Source organism: Candida metapsilosis (genome assembly GCF_017655625.1).
Source record: "Candida metapsilosis strain BP57 chromosome Unknown scaffold1, whole genome shotgun sequence".
Lineage (NCBI taxonomy): Eukaryota > Fungi > Ascomycota > Pichiomycetes > Serinales > Debaryomycetaceae > Lodderomyces > Lodderomyces metapsilosis.
Genome location: NW_027138159.1, coordinates 477,745 through 499,277, shown reverse-complemented (window position 1 = coordinate 499,277; position 21,533 = coordinate 477,745). Strand labels below are relative to the sequence as shown.

The 21,533-nt window shown below is 37.0% G+C and overlaps 10 protein-coding genes across 10 annotated transcripts; 4 read left to right on the top strand and 6 right to left on the bottom strand. All coding sequences in view use genetic code 12, as the record gives it.

The window, feature by feature from the left end:
* Positions 1–562: 562 nt before the first annotated feature.
* On the top strand, positions 563–2,155 carry GUA1 (GMP synthase (glutamine-hydrolyzing); the record flags this gene model as incomplete). Its single annotated transcript, XM_067691128.1, has 1 exon — positions 563–2,155. The coding sequence occupies one exon, from the start codon at positions 563–565 to the stop codon at positions 2,153–2,155; it is 1,593 nt and encodes a 530-aa protein (XP_067550255.1).
* A 36-nt stretch (positions 2,156–2,191) lies between these two features.
* On the bottom strand, positions 2,192–2,635 carry PPT2 (holo-[acyl-carrier-protein] synthase; the record flags this gene model as incomplete). Its single annotated transcript, XM_067691117.1, has 1 exon — positions 2,192–2,635. One exon carries the CDS (start codon positions 2,633–2,635, stop codon positions 2,192–2,194), a length of 444 nt encoding a protein of 147 aa, XP_067550254.1.
* A 132-nt stretch (positions 2,636–2,767) lies between these two features.
* On the top strand, positions 2,768–3,754 carry I9W82_000227 (uncharacterized protein; the record flags this gene model as incomplete). Its single annotated transcript, XM_067691106.1, has 1 exon — positions 2,768–3,754. The coding sequence occupies one exon, from the start codon at positions 2,768–2,770 to the stop codon at positions 3,752–3,754; it is 987 nt and encodes a 328-aa protein (XP_067550253.1).
* Positions 3,755–3,813: 59 nt separating this feature from the next.
* On the bottom strand, positions 3,814–5,118 carry ERG12 (mevalonate kinase; the record flags this gene model as incomplete). Its single annotated transcript, XM_067691095.1, has 1 exon — positions 3,814–5,118. The coding sequence occupies one exon, from the start codon at positions 5,116–5,118 to the stop codon at positions 3,814–3,816; it is 1,305 nt and encodes a 434-aa protein (XP_067550252.1).
* A 144-nt stretch (positions 5,119–5,262) lies between these two features.
* Positions 5,263–10,329, top strand: NUP188 (Nup188p; the record flags this gene model as incomplete). The annotated part of the gene is made up of 1 exon (XM_067691084.1): positions 5,263–10,329. One exon carries the CDS (start codon positions 5,263–5,265, stop codon positions 10,327–10,329), a length of 5,067 nt encoding a protein of 1,688 aa, XP_067550251.1.
* A 39-nt stretch (positions 10,330–10,368) lies between these two features.
* I9W82_000224 (inorganic diphosphatase) lies at positions 10,369–11,388 on the bottom strand (the record flags this gene model as incomplete). Its single annotated transcript, XM_067691073.1, has 1 exon — positions 10,369–11,388. The coding sequence occupies one exon, from the start codon at positions 11,386–11,388 to the stop codon at positions 10,369–10,371; it is 1,020 nt and encodes a 339-aa protein (XP_067550250.1).
* A 342-nt stretch (positions 11,389–11,730) lies between these two features.
* Positions 11,731–14,340, bottom strand: I9W82_000223 (uncharacterized protein; the record flags this gene model as incomplete). Its single annotated transcript, XM_067691062.1, has 1 exon — positions 11,731–14,340. One exon carries the CDS (start codon positions 14,338–14,340, stop codon positions 11,731–11,733), a length of 2,610 nt encoding a protein of 869 aa, XP_067550249.1.
* A 1,090-nt stretch (positions 14,341–15,430) lies between these two features.
* Positions 15,431–16,186, bottom strand: I9W82_000222 (SDR family NAD(P)-dependent oxidoreductase; the record flags this gene model as incomplete). Its single annotated transcript, XM_067691051.1, has 1 exon — positions 15,431–16,186. One exon carries the CDS (start codon positions 16,184–16,186, stop codon positions 15,431–15,433), a length of 756 nt encoding a protein of 251 aa, XP_067550248.1.
* A 1,624-nt stretch (positions 16,187–17,810) lies between these two features.
* On the top strand, positions 17,811–18,308 carry BUD31 (U2 snRNP complex subunit; the record flags this gene model as incomplete). Its single annotated transcript, XM_067691040.1, has 1 exon — positions 17,811–18,308. The coding sequence occupies one exon, from the start codon at positions 17,811–17,813 to the stop codon at positions 18,306–18,308; it is 498 nt and encodes a 165-aa protein (XP_067550247.1).
* Positions 18,309–18,480: 172 nt separating this feature from the next.
* Positions 18,481–20,835, bottom strand: HCM1 (Hcm1p; the record flags this gene model as incomplete). Its single annotated transcript, XM_067691029.1, has 1 exon — positions 18,481–20,835. One exon carries the CDS (start codon positions 20,833–20,835, stop codon positions 18,481–18,483), a length of 2,355 nt encoding a protein of 784 aa, XP_067550246.1.
* Positions 20,836–21,533: the final 698 nt, after the last annotated feature.

Here is a 21,533-nt window from a genome sequence, read left to right as displayed (position 1 = left end):
TTCCGATTTGACGATGCCATTGAGCTTGATTTTTGCTGTATTTCAGAACCCCAAATCTACTAGTACTAAACTAAACAGCCTTCGTCGACTCGTTGGATAAACGAGCATTTACAAGTAAAAGAGATTAAGCATTTGCGACTGTTCGCTTTATAACCGTTTTTGCAGCTTCATAGAGAATGCGCTACCTGCTCGCTACCTTCAAGGGATGAATGTAAAGAACAGTTCTGGAAGATGCCGATATTTCGGGTGCAAATTACGGAAAGTAAGAATACGCATATCTATTATCTGGTTACCTTGATTCGAATTAGGTTTGTTTAGAGCACACATTGTGTCATGGATCTTCCGTCGGAGTCCGCCTATCTTATCTTGCAGTATCTTGTCGCAAAACTTTCTACGACACTGACAACAGAAAAAAAACGAGTCAAACCATCCGATGAGGTTGAGAAACCATTTCACCAAAATTTTTTTTTTTCCTTCATTACAAGAACCTCTGCTTTTTGGTGATCTTGTTATTCCAAGTACCCCCTGACCCACTGACTTCTCCCAACTTTCTTTTATCGTCATGTCAACCAATCTTGAAGATGTCCCAATTGAAGTTTCCAAAGTTTTTGACACCATTTTGGTGTTGGATTTTGGTTCTCAATATTCCCATTTGATCACCCGTCGTTTGAGAGAATTTAATGTATACGCTGAGATGTTGCCATGTACTCAAAAGATTTCCGAATTGTCTTGGAAACCAAAGGGTATCATCTTATCAGGTGGTCCATACTCTGTTTACGCTGAAGATGCCCCACATGTCGACCATGACATTTTCAAATTGAATGTTCCAATTTTGGGTATTTGTTACGGTATGCAAGAATTGGCTTGGATCAATGGTAAGGGTGTTGCAAGAGGTGACAAGAGAGAATATGGTCCTGCTACTTTAAACGTTGAGGATAAAGAATGTTCTTTGTTTAAGGATATTGATCATTCACAAGTTTGGATGTCTCATGGTGATAAATTGCATGCTTTGCCAACTGGTTTCAAAGTAGTTGCCACCTCAGATAACTCTCCATACTGTGGTATTTCCAACGAAGCTGATAAAATCTACGGTATCCAATTCCACCCAGAAGTTACTCACACTTTGCAAGGTAAGCAATTGTTGAAAAACTTTGCTGTTGATATTTGTCAAGCTCAAACTAACTGGAGTATGGAAAACTTTGTTGATACTGAAATTGCCAGAATAAGAAAATTGGTTGGACCTACTGCTGAAGTCATTGGTGCCGTTTCAGGAGGTGTTGATTCAACTGTTGGAGCCAAGATTATGAAAGAAGCTATTGGAGACAGATTCCATGCCATTTACGTCGACAACGGTCTTATGAGAATGAATGAAACCGAAAGTGTTAAAAAGACTTTAGATGAAGGTTTGGGTATCAATTTGACCGTGGTGGATGCAGGTGATTTGTTCCTTGGAAGATTGAAAGGAGTTACTGACCCCGAGAAGAAGAGAAAGATTATTGGAAACACTTTTATCAATGTTTTTGAAGAGGAAGCTGCCAAGATCAAGCCACACGATGGTTCAGAAGTTGAATACCTTTTACAAGGTACTTTGTACCCAGATGTCATTGAATCCATCTCTTTCAAAGGACCATCCCAAACTATTAAAACCCATCACAACGTCGGTGGTTTGTTAGAGGATATGAAATTGAAATTGATTGAACCATTGAGAGAGTTGTTCAAGGATGAAGTTCGTCATTTGGGTGAATTATTGGGTGTCCCACAAGACTTGGTTTGGAGACATCCATTCCCAGGTCCAGGTTTGGCCATTAGAGTTCTTGGTGAAGTTACTAAAGAACAAACTAAAATTGCTCGTGAAGCTGATGCCATCTTCATTGAGGAAATCAAAAAGGCTGGTTTGTACAGACAAATCTCCCAAGCTTTTGCTGCTTTGTTGCCAGTTAAGTCCGTTGGTGTTATGGGTGATCAAAGAACTTATGAACAAGTTATTGCCTTGAGAGCTATTGAGACTGTTGATTTTATGACTGCTGATTGGTTTATTTTTGATGCTGCATTTTTAAAGAGAGTTGCTTCAAGAATTGTTAATGAAGTCGATGGTGTCGCTCGTGTCACCTACGATATCACTTCCAAGCCACCAGCTACTGTTGAATGGGAGTAATTGGTGTTGTATCTATAGACAAAATTATATAATCCATCATGTATTTGAGTCCAAATTGTAGATCTTCTGTCGTAAAACTGTAGCAATCACCAAAGAATCGTCATGAGATATACTTAGATGGAATTCTTCACTTTTGGGATCAAACTTGTCATTCCAAATGAATGGTTTACCTGTGGAATTGTTAAATCGATACCATTCATTGAAATTAAACTGGTCTTGTTCCTCTTGTTGTAAAGTTTTAAACAATGCTTCCTTTGCAGCCCAAGAGCCCGCCAAAAACTGGACTTGTCTCTCTCCACCCATTTCTTTAAACCTTGGCAACTCGTGTCTCGGATGAAGTATTCTTTTACATAATCGTTCAGCAAACGACGACGTCTTGGCTTTGAGTAGTTTCTCAAAGCGTGATGTTTTTATAATGTCAACTCCTATCCCAACTACCAATCCAGCTTTCCTTGCTACTCCTGGGGGACATTTTGACATTTATCGGTGTTGTTGTATTCGGGTAGCTTAAGCCACTGATGATTCGCACTGTTTCAGCCGCCGCGTTCAAAAATTTTCTCTCAGCTTTTAGTGAGTCAGACCCATCTACAAACGTATTGTGCTTTCCCTCCCATGTCGTCATCAATCCCTGGACCGGTACCGTTACCTCAGTCAAGACATGACTTACAGACATATTGGGGCCGTGTGAAGCATTGTGCGGAAATTTCAGATCCCACAATGCTCTTAAATACATCAAAAGATATCGAAACTGCAAAACGAATGATTTGGGATTACAAGAATGGAGTTATTCCAACCATGACTCCGGAATTATGGAGAGCTAAAAGAGTCCTTGACTCAACGTTACATCCTGATACTGGAAAAACTGTTTTTCTTCCGTTTAGAATGTCCTCATGTGTGTTGTCTAACTTGGTGGTGACTGCTGGTATGTTGACTCCTAATTTAGGTACTGCTGGAACATTATTTTGGCAAATTGCTAATCAGAGTTTGAATGTTGCTATCAATATTGAAAACTCTAACAAGTCACATCCATTGACGACGAAGGAAATTGCAGTCAATTATACTATGGCAGTCACCGCTTCTTGTTCAGTTGCCTTGGGTTTGAATTCAATTGTTCCTAAGTTGAGGAATATTAAACCAAACACAAGACTCATCTTGGGACGATTGGTGCCATTTGCCGCAGTCGTTTCGGCTGGTATTGCAAATGTGTTTTTAATGAGAAGTCAAGAGTTGAAAAAGGGAATTGTCGTGTATGACAAAGAAGGAAAAGAAGTGGGAACTTCTAAAGTGGCAGCTTGGTACGCTGTGGGTGAAACTGCTGCAAGTAGAGTCATCAATGCCACGCCCATTATGGTTATACCACCTTTGATATTGGTTAGATTGCAAAAATCTCGATTCTTGAAAGGTAAATCCAAGACTGTTGAAACTTTGACCAACATTGGATTGATTTTTGTAACTTCGCTTGCAGTTTTACCATTTGCATTGGCAATCTTTCCTCAACGTGAGACTGTACTCGCAAACAGGTTGGAGGAAAAATTCCATCATTTGAAAGATGAAAAGGGAAACAAGATATCAGAGTTGGAATTTAATAGAGGTATTTAAACAGACTCTGGTTGTATTAGTGCTTGTATATACATGTTTATAATTAAGTTCTTTCAGCTTTACCAGAACTTCCATTCGGGTACATTTTCCACAGCAAGTGCAGTCTCAATCTCTAATCGATTAGCATGGTTGCAAAACACGTCTGGCGAAAACTTTTTATCATCTGCAACATCCAGTTGAAACAACATTCCAACACCTTTTCCTCCCAATGAAGTTTCAAAACTTTCATACCCTTGACGCTCGTACTCCAAAATAGCTTGATAAAGTGTTGATTCGTCAGCATCGTCATTAACCAACGTGATAGCACACCCTCCTCCACCAGCACCTGTCAACTTGGTTGCGCCAATCTTCATCTCATCACCAATTAATTTCACCTTTTCCAAGGCCGGGTGTGAAACGCCCAATGCCACCAAAAGACCGTGATTGATGTTGACCAATTCACGCAAAATTGCCGTTTCTTCGGATCCAAAATCAGGGTGAGTCATCACTCGATATGCTTCTTGTACCAAATTTCCCATGGAATCCAAAACAGGTGTAATAATGGAAGTGTATTTTGAATTCAACTTACTAACACCCCCTACTAATTGGGCGGTACTCTTGGGGACTTTAGTGTTGGTTAATAATAACTTAACTGGAGGTAAGGTTCTGATTCCAGTTCTGGTAGATGGTTTCCCTGGTTCAGAGTTTCTTTGAAACATGACTGCTCCTCCATGTGTAGCTACTGCATTATCAATTCCTGAAGGGTTTCCATGAAAACATTTTTCACCAATAAGCGACCACCGATCAATAAATTCAAGATCCTCGATGTCTTGTTCTGGAGTGTTATCGCTTTCATGTACTTGTGGGTCCTTAATCCAACCAGCTAATTTTGACAATGCGGCTGAAAGACAAACTGCAGTGGAAGCAGAAGAGCCCAAACCTGCACCAATTGGCAACGTGGACCTGACTATGAAGGTCATACCAGGACATTCTTCGTCACAAAGACTAGCATATAAATAAAGAAAACAAAAGCAGGCAAGGTGATGAACACTATTTCTCTCAAACCCGTCAAGCATATCAGATAACTTGTCAACGATTTCGGGTACCAACTCTGATGGAGGAACTGGGTATCCTTTATTATCAAACTTTAACAATTTTTGAATTTCATCCCATTTGATTGAACTCTTGTCCCAAGAATGATCAAGTTCTATATCGGGGAATTGTAATCGTATGACATTTGTATCCGCAGAAGGAGCGACAAGTAGAAAGCATCTTAAACTCAAGGCTGCTGCAATTGCTGGTTTTCCATATACGGCTGAGTGTTCACCAAATATTATAACCTTTCCTGGTGCACTAACAATGAAGGACTCTGTAGACAGTGACATGGTATGGGTTAAGCTCGTATAGGTGTGTTAAAAATGGTAAACAAAACGAAAAAGAAAAAAAAAAAAAAGAACTGCGAAACCTCTTCGAACTGCAGCAAAGAAGAACATCGTTTAAACAGTGGACATTGTGAATCAAATTACTACATGCCATCTACCACAATGTCTGTTACTGGGTTGGGATCAAATTCTTTCCCACTTAAACCTATTCAGCCCACACAGTATTGGACTCTTGAAAATGTGTTGGCCTTGATCAATGATTGTCAAGATCCGTACATCTCAGAAGCATTGGACGAATACTTGTTACTTCTCAAAGATGTCATATTGACTCCATCACCATACACTGCTGATAAATCAACAACGGCCAAGATTGACACTAAGGAAATATCTGTGCGTGGAATACTATACACTGGCATCACCCAGCAGAATATAAAAGATGCTGAGTTGATCCAAAAGTATCTTGACTTGGATTTCAAAGAAATTCTTAGAACCATTGATCAAGTTTGTAAAAAAGTTCCACCAAAGACTGCACTTAAATTGAATTTCAAGAGCAAGTTGAATGACGATAGGGTAGCACAATTGGATAACGAAAGAATAGAGCTATACATTTCCAACATACTACGAGAAAGAAGAACAGTTTTAAAGATTGCCAGAGAGGCTTTGAGTAATAAAACAAATCCATCCACGTCTTCCGTGATTAGAAATATCGGTAAGGAGTTGTTTTTGTCTAAGGATTATATTGAGAAGTTGATCAAGTCTGTCCAAGAAACCTTAAACTCCATTGTCAACGAATCATACAAAACGGGATTGTCGAAAAGTATAGATGGCACTATCTTCAATGAGTTGGTGTTATTCTGCATTGATTCATGCAGAGTTTTGATTGAAGTTTCTGCTCAGAATCCACTAATCACAAAAGATTTGGTAAAGCAATGGTTTGAGTTGATGCAACAAACCAACTTTTCTATTGCTTTGGGTCCTCATTTGCAATACCCTGAATCATTTGAATTAATTCAGGCTTTGTTTACTGTGATATCTATCGAGTTTCTTGATCTTGATAGTGCGTACGACTCTAACGATGATGATATTGGCTCATATGTATCCGATTTGGACGTATTTTCATTCGTCAATGATGTCATTACAAGTGATTACAACAACAATGCAGTTTTAATCTACTGCTGGAGTATAATCCTTTTGAGAAAGTCTTATTTTTATCAAGAGTACCCAACATCTTCAGCTGCTAAATCATTTGAATCGAAGTTCTCTGTGTCAGAATTAGACGGCCTCGTGAACCAATGCAATAACAAGAGCTTATCTTTGAATGTTTTTGCTGCATTGAAGGATTTGAATGAGAGGGTAAAGTTTGACAAATTATACTCAACTGTGTTGTCGTCGGTTATTACAGCATCCATTCCATTGCTAGAGCTCACACCAGAAATCACTGGCACTATCACCAATATCATTAGAAGCTGTCCAAACAATGTTGTGGAAAAGTTTTTCAATAACGAAGCGACAATTGAAGCACTTATTATTGCTAGGGCTAAGTTTCCCCTTTTGTTGTCGCCGTATATTAAACTCGCTTCTGTTAATGGCGATTTTGCATTACACGAGTTTAACGATTTGAAATCATATATTGAAGTCTACAATAGAGACCATTTTGATAAATTGTACCAAATTGACGATCAGAATCCCGAGTTGGTCAAGCTCACTGATGGAGTAAGTTTGTTTCCTCCGTTTGAATCAAATAAGAAGCTTGCAATGGCTTTGACCTCAGGCACTAGAGCAAAAATATTGCCTGCTGCAAATCCAGATCAAGTATTGGTGACCTTTTTGCATGAATATAATGGATGGGCTTTTATTGGAAGAGTGCTTTACAATATATCCAAGGGAGTTGTCAGTATTGATGAGACTAAGGAAGAGTTGATTCTAGATATTTTTAATTTGATGACGAGTGTTCTGACGGATTGTGGAGAAGACGAAGTCAAGTTGATGATGGAGTCCATGTCTGCGTACACTGATGATTCAGATATAGTGGGCATAATCCTTCGCATTTTTGACCAATCCTTGCATACAAGAAATATTGCCATCCTGTCCACCGTGTTGAAATTGTTGTCGCAATTGTTGCCAATTATAGCGAATAGAATATGGGCATATTTATCCAAATCTTTATTGTTTACTCGTGACGGCAAAGAAGGTTTAGCTTCAACGATTTTTGGAGCTGTGGAAATGGTCAATGGTGATTTTCGTTTTTCATTAGCACTTGTTCAATTTGCCAATGCCTTGACTAGAGATTGTATTCTGCATGAAGCTATTTTGGAGAAGTCGAGAGAAGATATCATTTATCAATTTACTTCTCATCTGGTGTTTTTGTTTGAAAATTTCTCACGTTGTCATTTCGCTCATGTTTATGATAGGTTCCATCTCGGTAGCTCATTGTTGGATTTGTTTACCGCCATTTTGACATCAACATATGGAATTGAAAAAGAATCTGTCCCCGAGAGAAAGCTCACCAGAGTATTTTCTAAAGGAAGTCGGTATTTGTTGAATTGCTTTTTGACGACCGATGCCAGTTCCGCAAGAACAATTTTGCCAATACTCAATGTTGTCGAATCAGTCACATTTCACACTGATTTGTTTGAACTAACTGACGTATCTGGAGTTTGGTTCAACAGATGGATTTCGCGTGCATTTTCATTTGCTGAGTTGGTCATTACATTGCGTCATAGTTTGAAAATGGCACCACTGGCTTTGGAAAAAACATTGTTCGAGAAAGCAGCAAACTTGGTGACAATTTTTGCCACCACTGAGTCGTACAAATTGATTTCCATTAAGTTATTAAGTAGTGTTATTGGTGCTGCATGGGAGAATGAACCAACGCCTTCATTGTTGTCTCATTTGGGACATTTTGAAGCACAAGTATTGAAGCTGTCGATAGTTTCCTGCTTGAAGAATACATTGGATGATTATGATTTGAAGATTGCATTGAGTGAGTTCATCTGTGCGGTAATGAGCAGTCGACAAGAAGGACTTATAGTGTTGTTCAACACAGGCAAGAATGCATTCCCTATATCCAAAGAGCCAAATGACTCACTGGCAGACTCAAATGAGTCAGTTGTACAAATTTTGAAGAAAAGTGTAAGAGAAATGAAGTATTATCCAAACTTTGTCAATGTACATTTGATTGATGCTATTGCATTGTCGTGCAATTCGTGGACCACAGCTAAAGAAACTAAGTTTGATGAGGAATTTGTTCTGATTTTAATTGAAAGAGTCAAGGTGCAAGTAACTGATGCTCCAAAATCGCTTGATGAGTTTATAAGTCGATGCTATGAATTGGTTTTGGTTGCAAGGATTGCTGATATTCTTGCATTGTATTTGTTCACCACCAAGAATGAAAAATGTCGTGACCAAATTGTGGAATTTCTCAACTCAACAAGCTTTATTGATGCTGCTAAGCAAAAATTTGAAATTAAACATTACCAGCATTCCTTACACGGTGAATTGGAAGCCTCGTTCAAAAACTCATTCCCCAAGCTTGAACTTGCAAATTTCACAACTTCTATGAACAAGCCAAACACCATTGGTTTCAATTCCATCTACAATCTTGAATTTATGGACCATTTATTCCAACACCATGGGTCATGGAACAATATTAGAGAACAAGTGATTGCATCGAGTGTAAACAGCCAATACTTGATGGCTCAATTCACTGCTGCCAAGTCATTTGGTACATTATTGACCAGTTTCTGTCGTCGATATCAAGGACCATTGAATGTTGAATTGTTGGAATTAGTTGATTTCTTGTTGAAGATTGATATTGTTGAAAACATTCCCTCGGAACAGTTTCGTCAAATCTATTTCGATCGAATTGAACTTGCATTTTATATCATGTACTCATTTTTCAATGGGAAACAGGCGACATACCATGGCAAGTCATTATTGATTTTTGAAATTGTTAAAAGTACAAGTACATTGCTATCATCAACTAGTTTGAATTTTATTACTGATTTGGTGGCATCAAAGGGAAATTATCGACCTTTATTGCGTATTGTTTATTGTGCATTGAAGATGATTGAAGTTCATTCTGAGTCGAAATCTATTGTTGGTCATTTAAGCTTATTTCAAGATTTGTTTGATGCGATTATTATCAACGGTGTGAAATCGTTATCAGTTGAGTTGCAAAAAGATGTATTTTTGCTCAAAAGGAGCAACAATAACAACAATGAACATGATTTACCTCGTTATAAACTTGGTGAAAAATTTGATGATTTACAACTAATCTTGTCAATTTTGAAAGTGTTTATTGCATTTAAGCCCAATGAACCATTGTTAACTCAAGGAATCACAACATCAGTCAAGAATGCCGATATGATAAAGACATTGTTGAATGTATACACCATTTCCTATTCTATTGATATAGGTGACCAATTTGCATTCGCTCAAATGAGTTTACTGTATTTGATGGAACTAATGGCGATTGATACAGTGGCCCATTCAATAGTTTCATCGGGTCTTTATGTGACATTATTGGAAAGTCCCATATCACGACCAATTCGAGCAGGTGGATTATCAGTGCAAAATGATGCCAAGCATTATCGATTATGGATTGATGGAATTTTGCCAATTGTAATTGCCAGTATTTCGAAATTGGGACCATCAATAGTTCCGGAAATTGTGGTTGCTTTACAATTATTTGCTAAACAGATTAAACATTGTATATTGAGTTGGGGTCAGGATTCTTCAAGTTTAAAGATATCTAGTGGTGCCATCTATGAAACGAATCAAATTTTGGTGATTTATAATTTATTGAAAGCGATGAATGTGGGTGATTATTTGAATTCGACAATGCCAGAGTATACGAGTTCGATGGAGAGGCAAAAGGGAATAAACGAAGGGAAAGAAGGTAATCATGGTCGTGGTCATGATAAAGATGAAGCAGGGAACGACAACGTCGATGATGATGTTGTTGATGATGATGATGATGATTCAACGATTGTTGATATGAGAATCTTACCAGGTTTGGACTCAGAATCGAATCGAGATGATTTTATTGATTGTATTGATAATTTGCTTAAGCATCCTAAATTCCTTACATCGAGAATCATTGCTAGTACACCGGAAGAGAAATTGATTATTGATCGAGGAGATGAACGGTATGATGAGTTTGTGAAAAGAGTGTTTGAAGATATTAGAGAAATGAAAAATATGTTGTCATAGGTTAATTAGAAATATAAACAAGGAGGTATTTACTTTTTTTCAATTATTTTTGAAGTAGTAGTTTTTATGCGTATCAACAGGAATCTCTCCATCCGGTTCAACTGATTTCTTCAACTTGATTTCAAAATCCTCAACAAGGCCCGGGGTATTCTCCAAACTAGTATTCAAAATACAAGGCAATTTCTCCTTATTCGATGAGTTTACTTTCCCATCAACTAAATTCCGCCAACTCAAATTACACTCTTGCACAATCTTAACCGTCTCCAAAGCCGACTTGTACTGTCCATCAAAAGCAAACGCATTCACCAGTTTCCCATCAGCCAATTTATAATCTCTAAACCATTGTCTCGTAGCTTCCAATAACCCCGGGCACAATTCAAACACATCCTTCACGTCATTCACAAATGGAGCCAATTCATCAGCGGTATCAATTACAATTACTTTCCAATCCATTTCTCCATCATCGATTAATGCTAAGGATCCCAAAATCTTGACTCTTTTAACAGCACCCGTGCTCAATACATTAGAGCCAATTTCACACACGTCTAATGGATCATTATCTCCATACAAGTTGTAATGTTGTTCGAATGGATCTTCCCAAGTTTGTGGAAATGCACCATAGTTGTGGATATACCCATGATAAGGGAACAAGTTCTTGACAAATCGTACTTTACCATTCTTGGTGTCTTGAATAATCGGATTACCAGGTAATTTCGTAGCAATCTCAAACTTGGCATTCGACCATCGAGGTATCTCACAAATAAAGTTGGCTTCTTTAGTCTCTGGGTTTAAATCGAGCGGGATATCATGGAAATAAGAAAGGATTTTTCCCGAGTCGCTGCTGGTGGCATAGTTGGCGTAAGTGGCAGTGTACTTGGTCCCTTGTCCAGTAGGGATAACCAATGGTGCACTCGATGTGGTCTTGATGGTAGTTTGTGAGTCTGGTGCTGGTGTAGTGCTGGTGCTAGTTGTGGCATTTGTACGTGATAATTGGAGGTGTTGATTAGTCAATGAAAGTCTGGCTAATGCAGCTCTAGTAGTAGGTAATTGTGATGACATGGTTGTGGATACTTTAGTAGATGATGTTAAGTTAGATAGTATTGATTTAGGAACTGATAATCTAATCATAATCTATTTTTTTTTTATATATGATGGAGGAAAGCAATTTTCAAGTGGGGTAATAAAAATAACCTGACGAAGAGTATTATTATTTTATTTTTTTTTTTTTTTCCATGTTTTCTATTGAGCGGAGATTAAGAAAAACACCCTCGGCTATAGAAGGAGATCAAACTCTATTTCGTAGTTGAAGACTACTCATCGTTTCAGCACAGTTCTTTCTCTTTTCATGTCTATTAAATTCTCCTCCTTCTTCGTCCATTCTCTATTTACATCTATAATGCCCTAGTTTGGAGGTTCACCTAAAAACTGAATCTTACCCTTTTCATTAAACCCAGCATTTTCATCACTAATATCAACAACACTGGACAACTGTTTAATTTCCAACTCTGACAACCCCATAGGATCTCTAGGAATCCAAACTCCAGGACACTTGGCAGAAATGGCTGGTGCATCATAAGCATGCTTGTCATCAGTCATGTCAGGCTCGACATGGTATGTTGCTGGAATCAACTTTTTCACGTGACGGAAGTTGAGAAACACATCTGGTCGAATAAATCTAATCAAAAAATTTTCAGATTTCGTTGACTTCATATCACGATCGGCTAATAATGGCACAACTGATATGTTGGATGTGCCAATTTCAGTTTCTGGGTCATATTGACGAACTTTTTCAAGAACTTTTTGTTTAGTTATTTCCTCCTCTTGTTGTTCAGCAAGAAACTTCTTTTCAAACCTTGGATCATTTTCATGTCTCTTCCTTTCAAGAACACGATGTTTAAATTCGGATTCTCCCTTGAATGAACATGTTTGAGACACACCATCCAATGCACGCATCGCATCCATAGGAACAACTTGCATCAAATGACTAAATGATTTCAAAAGATTGATATGAATGAAAACTGTGGCGATAACAGCAATGGCTTGTAATACAATTGGTCCCCAACCTTTACCAACTGCAAAGATGGCGAGCAAGACCAATTGACCAAGGTAGATACCAGTAAAAGTTTGAAACAATGCTCTTGGGTAATGTTCACCTCTGGTATCGGGACCCTCAACAAAACAATACAAAATGTTGTGACTGTATGCAAGATAGATTAAAGCAAATCCAATTAATGCAAAGGCAATAATCAATGGTGAAATCATTGAGTATGCTAAAGTGATGGTGGCTAATTGAGTGAAAAGTGGGAAAACCGTTCCCCAAGCAACAGTTCCTAACCCACTAAATCTATTCCATTTTTTACGAGCGGTGTTATCAAAAATGTACCCCAAGATGTAATACAAAAACAATCCAACAACTTGAAACAATGAACCTCCAGCTATAGTCATACCTTGCAAAGTCAAGTATGAAATGTAGAAGTTGGATGATAATGGTAAGTTGGATTTTAAAAGCTGTAATGCAGATGTTGGATCCTCAACAATTTTAGTAACTGTTGCTGTTGCTGATGAAGCCAATGCAGTAACAAGAAAACTGTTAACAAGAAGAAATGCAAAATAAGCCAGTTGAGTATACAATTCAATACTTTGATTTGATATAGCACCAGCAACTTTAGCCATGGCACGAATATACATTGGCAAAAGGGTGTTCAAAATGGAAAGCAAAGCTGTTGGTAAAATACCAGTAACGATACCCAACAATTGGCTTGGTAAACGTTTAATCCACCTTAACCAAGGTAATCCATTAGTCAAGTAATTAAAATTGGTAATAACACCAATAAATGCCACTGGAACTGCCCAGAATATAATGACAGCAACAATCGCTGCAAAAGCCAATGATCTTCTAGTCAATCTTTCCCACCAAAATATACGCAAGTTTCTCCATTGAACATCACTTGGTGCAACCCCAATATAAGCTGGTGTCATACGAAGTGGATTATGATGAACAACTGATTGGAAAGCCAATTGAGCATGATATTGATCAACAAATTCGACAAAAAGTGAGTTATTTGGTTGCGAATGTCTAAATTTCTTTTGCAATTCACGAACTTTTTTATTTAAAATTGGAATCTGTTCTTGACAATATCTAATGGTGTCAACTTTTGGTTTGAAAAGACCATTTGCTCTAAAGCTAGGACGTTTCTTTTCTGGTACATAAGCACTAATTTCATCTGCTGGCTCCAAAGTAATACCCTTTTTATCAGCCTTTTTCTTGTTTTTAACAGCCAATTTTAACAATTTATTTTCAGCAATTTCCAATCGATTAACCATTGCTGCTCTTGCATTGACAGCATCTTCCAATTGTTTATTTGTTCTTGAAACATAAATACGTTTAACACCATTAAAGATTTTGAAAACTTGTTTACCATCCAATAAAGAGTCAGGAACACATTGGAAAATAACCGTTCTTCCAGGTAAACTCATGGCATATTTTGGAGTAGACAATACAGCATTCTTTAATGAATTATAAAAGAACAATTCTCGATAAATGACATAAATGATGGCTCCATACCAAATCCAACCAATGAAAACATGAGCATAATATCTATCTTCATTTTTAATATTGGCAATTGATAATTGATCAAATCCTTTCAAGTGATTACCATTTGAAGCATTGATTGGTAACAATATGATCCAAGTTAATAAACCAAAACCAAATAAATAACCAAATATTTTCAAATATCTTAAAAAGAAATAACCATCCAAACCAGCTTGTTGTAATATAAATGATTCTGGTTTAGCTAAAAGAATGAAAATCCATCTAAAAGGGTCCTTAGGTAGTGGTTCTGGTTTCTTTTCTTCTGGTACTAAATTAAACGATGATTTAGGACTGTAAATACGTTTAAATTTCAAACGCAACAAGATAAAACAAGTGATGAATATACCAAATAATACAATGTTTGCCACTAAGGTGGATACTACTGTTGAAGTAGACTGTGTACTAGTAGCAACAGCCATTGTTGGGAATATCTAGTATTTTAGGAGATGTGTGGGTGACTCGATTTGATTCCTGTTTTTATATTCAACAAGCAAAGATAAATGTTGTCTGTTTCTTTTTGGTTGCTTCTGATTGCTAAGTATAACCTGTTGATTTGTTTTGATCAATTGTGATTCTGGTTGATTAGTTTGGTTGCTGCAAAGGAAATGAATTGGTCACACTCTTTTTCTCTAAAATAAAAACTTTAAAAAAACAAAAAGTCACACTTGTAGTTGGCGTGAAGATAGAGAGGGGTATATAGAATGAGTGTAGTGATGAGTGTAGTGATGAGTGTGTAGTGATGAGTGTGTAGTGATGAGTGTGTAGTGTAGTATGAAATGTGTTGTTGTAAAATGTGTTGTAAATTTTTTCTGTGTTTGCATCGCCCCTCCCCCTTAGTTTGTACATAGTGTTCACTACTCATTCCTCATTCCTCAAATCCTTCGTTACTAATTGTTACTATTGTTTTTGTTTCCTATTGTTACAATTGCTACTACTACCACTACTCGAGTATATGTACACAAAATCAAGATTTAAATAGAACGTTTCATCTCAATTTATATGCAGTATTACAAAAATAAAACACTTGCTACAGCCCTTTCATCATCGTATATATCTTCATTCTCTTGTTCCTGAAAAATTCAAAAAAAAAAGAGTAGGAGATATTGCTGGTCTCTCTCTTTTTCTATTTATTTAACTTCCCATCATATACTCAGATATATATCCAAACATAACATACATATAACTAGCCAAAAAAAAACAAAAGACCTCTTCTCTGAGAAAAGTGTATATTCCCTTTGAAGGAAAGAAAGAAAAAGAAATTTTCATCAGTACACAAACTGCATATAAAAAAAAAAAAAAGAAATTTTTGAAAGATACACAAAACGCGTCATTGATTACGTAAAGAAGAAGTTGTTATTGTGGATGATGATGTAATTTACAAAACCAACAAGAGTGCACGTGACTTTATGTGTTAATCCATTCATAACCTTATTACTTGACTCTACTAATTACATTACACCTCAATTTGTCTATCAAAGTAATAATATATTCTTATTTGCTTCCCCTCTCTTACAACGATATACCAGCATCCATACCAACAATTGTACCAGTAGATGTAGACAACTTACTCAACAACACATAATGAGAAGCACATTCCTCAACATCAGTAACTTGTCCAATTGGTGACTTCAGTTTAGACATCTCAATCTTTTCCTGGGGAAACTTTTTCCCCCACTCAGTTAAAAGTAAACCAGGACAAACAGCATGTAATCTCACTTTAGGACCTTGAGTCTTGGCCAAAAACTTAATCATATGAATCAATCCTGCTTTACTAACTGCATAAGGAATTGATGATCCATAAGTAATAAGACCAGCCACTGATGCACTAGCTATGAAAACACCACCATCTTCATTAGCATCAAAATACTTTTTAGCAGCTTTAAACAAGAAATAATGAGCTTTAATATTGGCATTAAATGTACCATCCCATGCTTCTTCATCCATTCCATCCAAATCAGTGTAATCAATAAACTTAGTCCATCCAGCATTAGAAATCAAAATATCAATTCCACCCAATTGTTCAACTGTTGATTCAACCAATTGCGTCAACTCATCAATTTTGAAAACATCAGCTTTTAAAACTGTGGTTTTAATACCTGGATATTTAGTTTCAAGTTCTTTAGCTAATGAATCTGCTCTGTCTTTATTGTTGGCATAGTTTATGGCAATATTGACTCCTTCAGCTGCCAATTGGTGGGCAACTGCTGCACCCAACCCAGCACTTCCACCAGTAATTAATGCATTTTTACCCTTCAATTGAATCATGTTACTCTGTTATATATATATAGTGTATACTATTAGTCGTATTTTCAGTCTTTTTGGAGAAAACTTGTGGATATTTATACTCTTTCAATTGCCTGTTTAAGAAAAAAAAAGCGGAGGTGAATGAATAAGCGCTTTCTCTTTCGCTCCCCGGACATGGAAAAAGTGCGGAGATATATGCGCATGTATGCACATGACGCTTTACACTAGATGAAGATACTAAATAGAAAAAAGAGTTAAAGTAGGCAACTATAGGGACCAATCCCTAAACGTTAAGGTCCAAGCAGCTTTTGGAATAAAACTTTGAATCTGCAAAAAAAGAGAAACAACAGAAGATCAAAAGATATTATATAAAATTCTTTTTAATTTGCAGCCCCAAGTAGCCTTTCCTTCTCTTGGTATAAACTGAAACACTGTTGAGATTGGAATTGTAACTGAAAAGAGATTGTTTTTGACTGACATGGTATCAACTTATTTCTCATCCGCTAATATGAATTTGATTTTGTCATTATTTGACTGCAAAAAAAAGACACTTTCTCTTGACCATCAAAAAAAGTACCGTAATTACAAATCACACCACCTTTTCTTCAAAAATATATCTTGTATGTTTATTCAAACCATAATGATGCAAATACCTGCTTCATAGAACAGAATACACAAAAGAAGGATAACAAATGATCCTAAATCGCTCTCCAATTTGTAATTCACTGTTGTCTTTCGCAATTAGCAAAAAAATGTCATTTTATACATAGTAAATCATAACTGTTACAACCTATCATCTCCAGGAAGAAATGACCTAGTGATCAAAGGTCCTAGGATTAGAAGTTGTGCTGGCCCAAAGTTGCAAGAAAAAAGAAAAGAGACTTCACAAGTAGACCATTTTTCATAGGAATGCCACCCACCGTTCTCTCAAAAACTGATTAGCCACTACTTAATGCTCCTAACTGATAAATAAGCTCATACCTCATTGTACAGCAAAAAAAACATAAGCTTTCTTGTCAGAAGGAATGCAAAATATTATTATTGTTAGATACATCAGTTCCAAACCAAGGGAAATAGAAATTAGCACAATTCGGAGATACATTAATATCAACAGAGCCACTCATTAAACCAACAATAGATAAGAAACATGTTCGAGCGCAATATAAGCCGTTTTCCTAGTTTTGATAACGTGATCGAATTTGCACTCGTTCCAAAAAGTGGGTTTCAAATTTGAAAAAAATTAGGCTTGATGGCCTAGTGGTCATTTTGGCAATGTGACCGAGTGGTTAAGGTGTCTGACTCGAACTTTTGTATGTCTTCACATTCAATCAAGTGATCAGATGGACTTTGTCCGCACAGGTTCAAATCCTGTCATTGTCGATATTTTTTTTTTTTTTATTTTCCTTTTTTTTTACACTCTTTTCAAACTTTCATTATATATATATATATATATCTATTGAAACGACTTACCCAGATCACAAGCACCGAATTGTTCTACCGCTCTTTTATTAAACAGAGAGTAAAGTTTTGAAGTTTGCGTAATCAAAAGCATCAAAAGAAAAGCGCAAAAAAAAAAAAAAACAACTCCTACAACCATAAACACATCTTCTTTCACATTATTATCTTTTCTACACATACAAACTGCATGCCACGAACAACCAAATCGAAACTCAAGATCAAGAAAACATCACCGCCACCAACAGGCTACGACAAAATCGAACCAACGATACTCAAATACAAACAAAAGCTAAAATCAGCAACAACAAGCACCAGCACCAATACCAATACCAATACCACGTCGCATCTTCCACCGGGAGCAAAACCCACCTCGCTATGGCCCATCTACAAAATCACCCACGACGTAACTAAATACATCTATGACTTGCACAAACGGCACAAGATTAGTGATGAGCTATATACCTGGCTCACGTTGCAGGATTATGTTGATGCTGTCTTGATTGCTAAATGGAAGAAACAGGGCTATGAGAGACTATGCTGTACGCAGTGTATCATGGGCACAGGAGGTGCTGGTACTTGTATTTGTCGTGTTCCGAAAGTGGAGTTGTTGAAACGAGGTCAGGATGATAAGGTTGATGTTGAATGTGTGACTTGTGGATGTCGTGGGTGTGCTTCGAGTGATTAGAGTTTAGAGAGATTTTCGTTGTGATGGGAAGAGAATGTAACGTTGCTAGTTTAAATAGGAAAATCCCTGTATTATAATATTACAATCTAATCAAAATTAACCTCAAAACCTTTCCTAAACCTCCTAGTCCTTTGTTTCTCATTCCAAAAACTTCCCTTCTTCACTAATTAGTCTACAGTTCACGTTGCAATTTCTCCAACTCTTGAATTAACCTCCTGCTTTTAGACTTTTCATTGAATGCTCGTTTCAAAATTGGACTCGATTGGACAGACACAAGCTCATTATTATTCATATCACTCGTTTTCTTCTTTTTGTCGCTGCTGCTGCTGCTGCTGCTAGCAACAACATTACTCAACTTCAGATGTGATGAGGCAGATACAGAAGAGTCCGACGACGATGAAGTTGAAGCTGATAACAAGGTCAGTTGCATCAATACCGAGCCAGCAGTTGTTGACGATGATGCTTCTCCTCCTCTATTTGCACTAGCTGCTGGAGGTGTTTGAATATAGTGTAATGGATGCAGTGCTGGAATATGTAGGTTATTATTGGCATAATGCAACTGCAGTAGCTGCAGTAATTGCAGCAATTGTTGTTGTTGGGGTTGTTGCAGCTGCAGGTGACTAGCATCATTCAATGGACTAAAGTATTCTTCAAGATATGATATAATGGAATTTGTAGTTGGTGTCCTGCGTAGTGGTGTAGTTGTAGATTTAGGTGTTCTTGTGAATATAAACATTTGTTTTGAATTTGATCCAAATATACTGTTGGCATGTTGCAAATGAGTAGACAGCAGAACCAGCAGTGGCTGCAGTTGTGCCAATTGAGCAATCTGAGGATGACCTCCATATACTTTTGCATTGTTATTTGCTGGAGTAACTGGTTCCAATAATGGTCCAGTTTCACTTGTTCTCATTGGTGATAGTTCGAAATTTGAATTGCAGCTGAACGATGAAGTGAATGTCAAGTTTTTACCAGCATATATTGGATGTTCCGGTGATTCAGTGATGTGAAATTGCGGAATGTTGTTACCTCCATTGGTACTACTGCCGCTGCCGCTGCTGCTGTTGCTGCTATCATTTCTGCTAGCTTTTCTTGAGTTGCGGCTTGGAGTTGACAACACTGAATTTGTAAGATGGGAAATTGGCGGTAGTTTAGATGGTGATTCAGAATATGGTGCGTTTGAAGCCCATGGCAAATCCAGTAGCTGAACATTTCCAGACTTCAGTTTGCCCAAGGCACGTAACAACAGTTCTTCCACCCCTTCTTCTTCTTCTTCTTCTTCTGATTCATCACTACTATTTCGTTGTGATTTGAATTTTTTAATTGGTGGATCCAAAATGGTAATATCTTCCTCTCCATAGTAGTCTTCATTATCCTCAGATACAATGAGATCGTGGGCTTCTTCACTTGCTTTCTTACAAGGTATAGTAGGTGAGGACATTAACATTATTGGTTGCTTTCTTTTCCTCTTTTTGGATGTGTTGTTAGTGGTATTGGTGTCTTTGGTTGTTGGTGGGGAAGTTTGAGAGGCAGTGTCAGTCGTTGTGGTCGCAGTGGCAGCCGCATCCGCAGCTGCAGCAGCTGCTGCCATAGCTTCATTCATCTTTGTTGCATAGTTTAATTGATCCATTACTTCATGATATGATGATTTTTTAACACTTCTGCTTTTCAAAAATTGTTCTTCAAAACCTGGTTTAATACGCCAATAATGACCTTTACCATCTTTGGATTTTTCAGCTTTAACAAATGCTTTATTTAGTGACAAATTGTGTCTAATTGAGTTTTGCCAACCGACATCTCCCTTTTTATAGAACTTGAATGTATCTGATATCCATTGATAAATATTTGATAAAGTTAATCGTTTCTCTGGTTGAGATAATATAGCAATTCCAATGAGTGTGGCATATGAGTAAGGGGGCTTTTCTTGGGAGTATAAGCTGAATGGTTTGTTGTAGTTGTTGTTGTTGCTGGTGGAGGTAGAGGTACTGGCGGTGGCAGTGACATTGGTGGTTTCTGTCTGTTCATCCCTCGATGGTATGGATTTGGTCCTCTTTTTCTTATTTGGTGGTGAACCATTTTCCTGTTCTGGCTCTTCTATGAATGGAAGTGGTGACTCTGGTTTTGATTGTGTTAGTTGTTGTTGGTGTTGTGGTGAAGAACTAGCAGGTGATAAATAAGTTGATTGCATATTGAATATATTCAGATCATAGTTTATACTTGACAATATAGTTTTTGGATCCAAATGAGTTGCTCTTAAGGGAGTATTAAACCCAAAAGCATCAAATGTTGCTCCTTGATTGGTTCTTTTAGTGGGACTAGTATTATTATTGATACTTGCTGTACCAGGAGGTGTTTGATTTGATAAAGAAGTGGGAAGTTGCTTATTTTTAGTCAACTTTGTTGGTGTTGTTGTGGCAGCTAATGGAGTAGTAGAGCCTCCTGTTGCTGTTACACAGTAATTTGTAGATTCCACCAAAGGAAGTCTGTCAGATGGGTTATCCTTGGTGACTGAAGAAGATGACGACATGATTGGAAAACCTCCAATTCTGTGATGTCAAAAGCAAAAAAAAACAAAGCAAAAAAGAAAGTATTACCAAATGACGTGACGTGATATGTGTGTGTCTGATGAAGGGGGATTTAACTTTTTTTGGCGTTAACTTTTGAGATAGTTGTGGTCTGCTTGCTTCTAAAATGAAATAAAACTCTAATTTTAAAAAAGTAGTAAAATAATGGTGATGATGAACGAATGAGTGTGAATTGATGAGTGGTGATGAATGGATGAGTTATAATGATTTAGTATTTTATTGGTAGTGCTGTGTGTTGTAAAAAGAAGAAAGAAGCTGAAAAGCAAGGTTTAAAAAAGAAATATATTAAATTTGTTAAATTTTTTTTCTTTGGTGGTGGTGGTGTTTGTGTGTGATATGCGTTATAGCCATACACAAAATTGTTTTTGAAATTGTTGCGAAAAGGAAAGGATTGAGACTTGTATATATATAGTATATAGTATATAGTAGATGTGGTATATGGTAGATATAGTGGATATGATTAAGGTAAAAGAATATAGTAATAATATATACTTTGAACCCAAAAGATGAAATTTTGATTGTGGTGAGTTTTGCCTTAGAGAGAAATGAAGAAGAAAATACAAAAGACGTGTTCTATCTTTTATCTTATAATACAAATATACTCTTAGGTATGTAATGTTACATGTAGATAGGTAGCAAT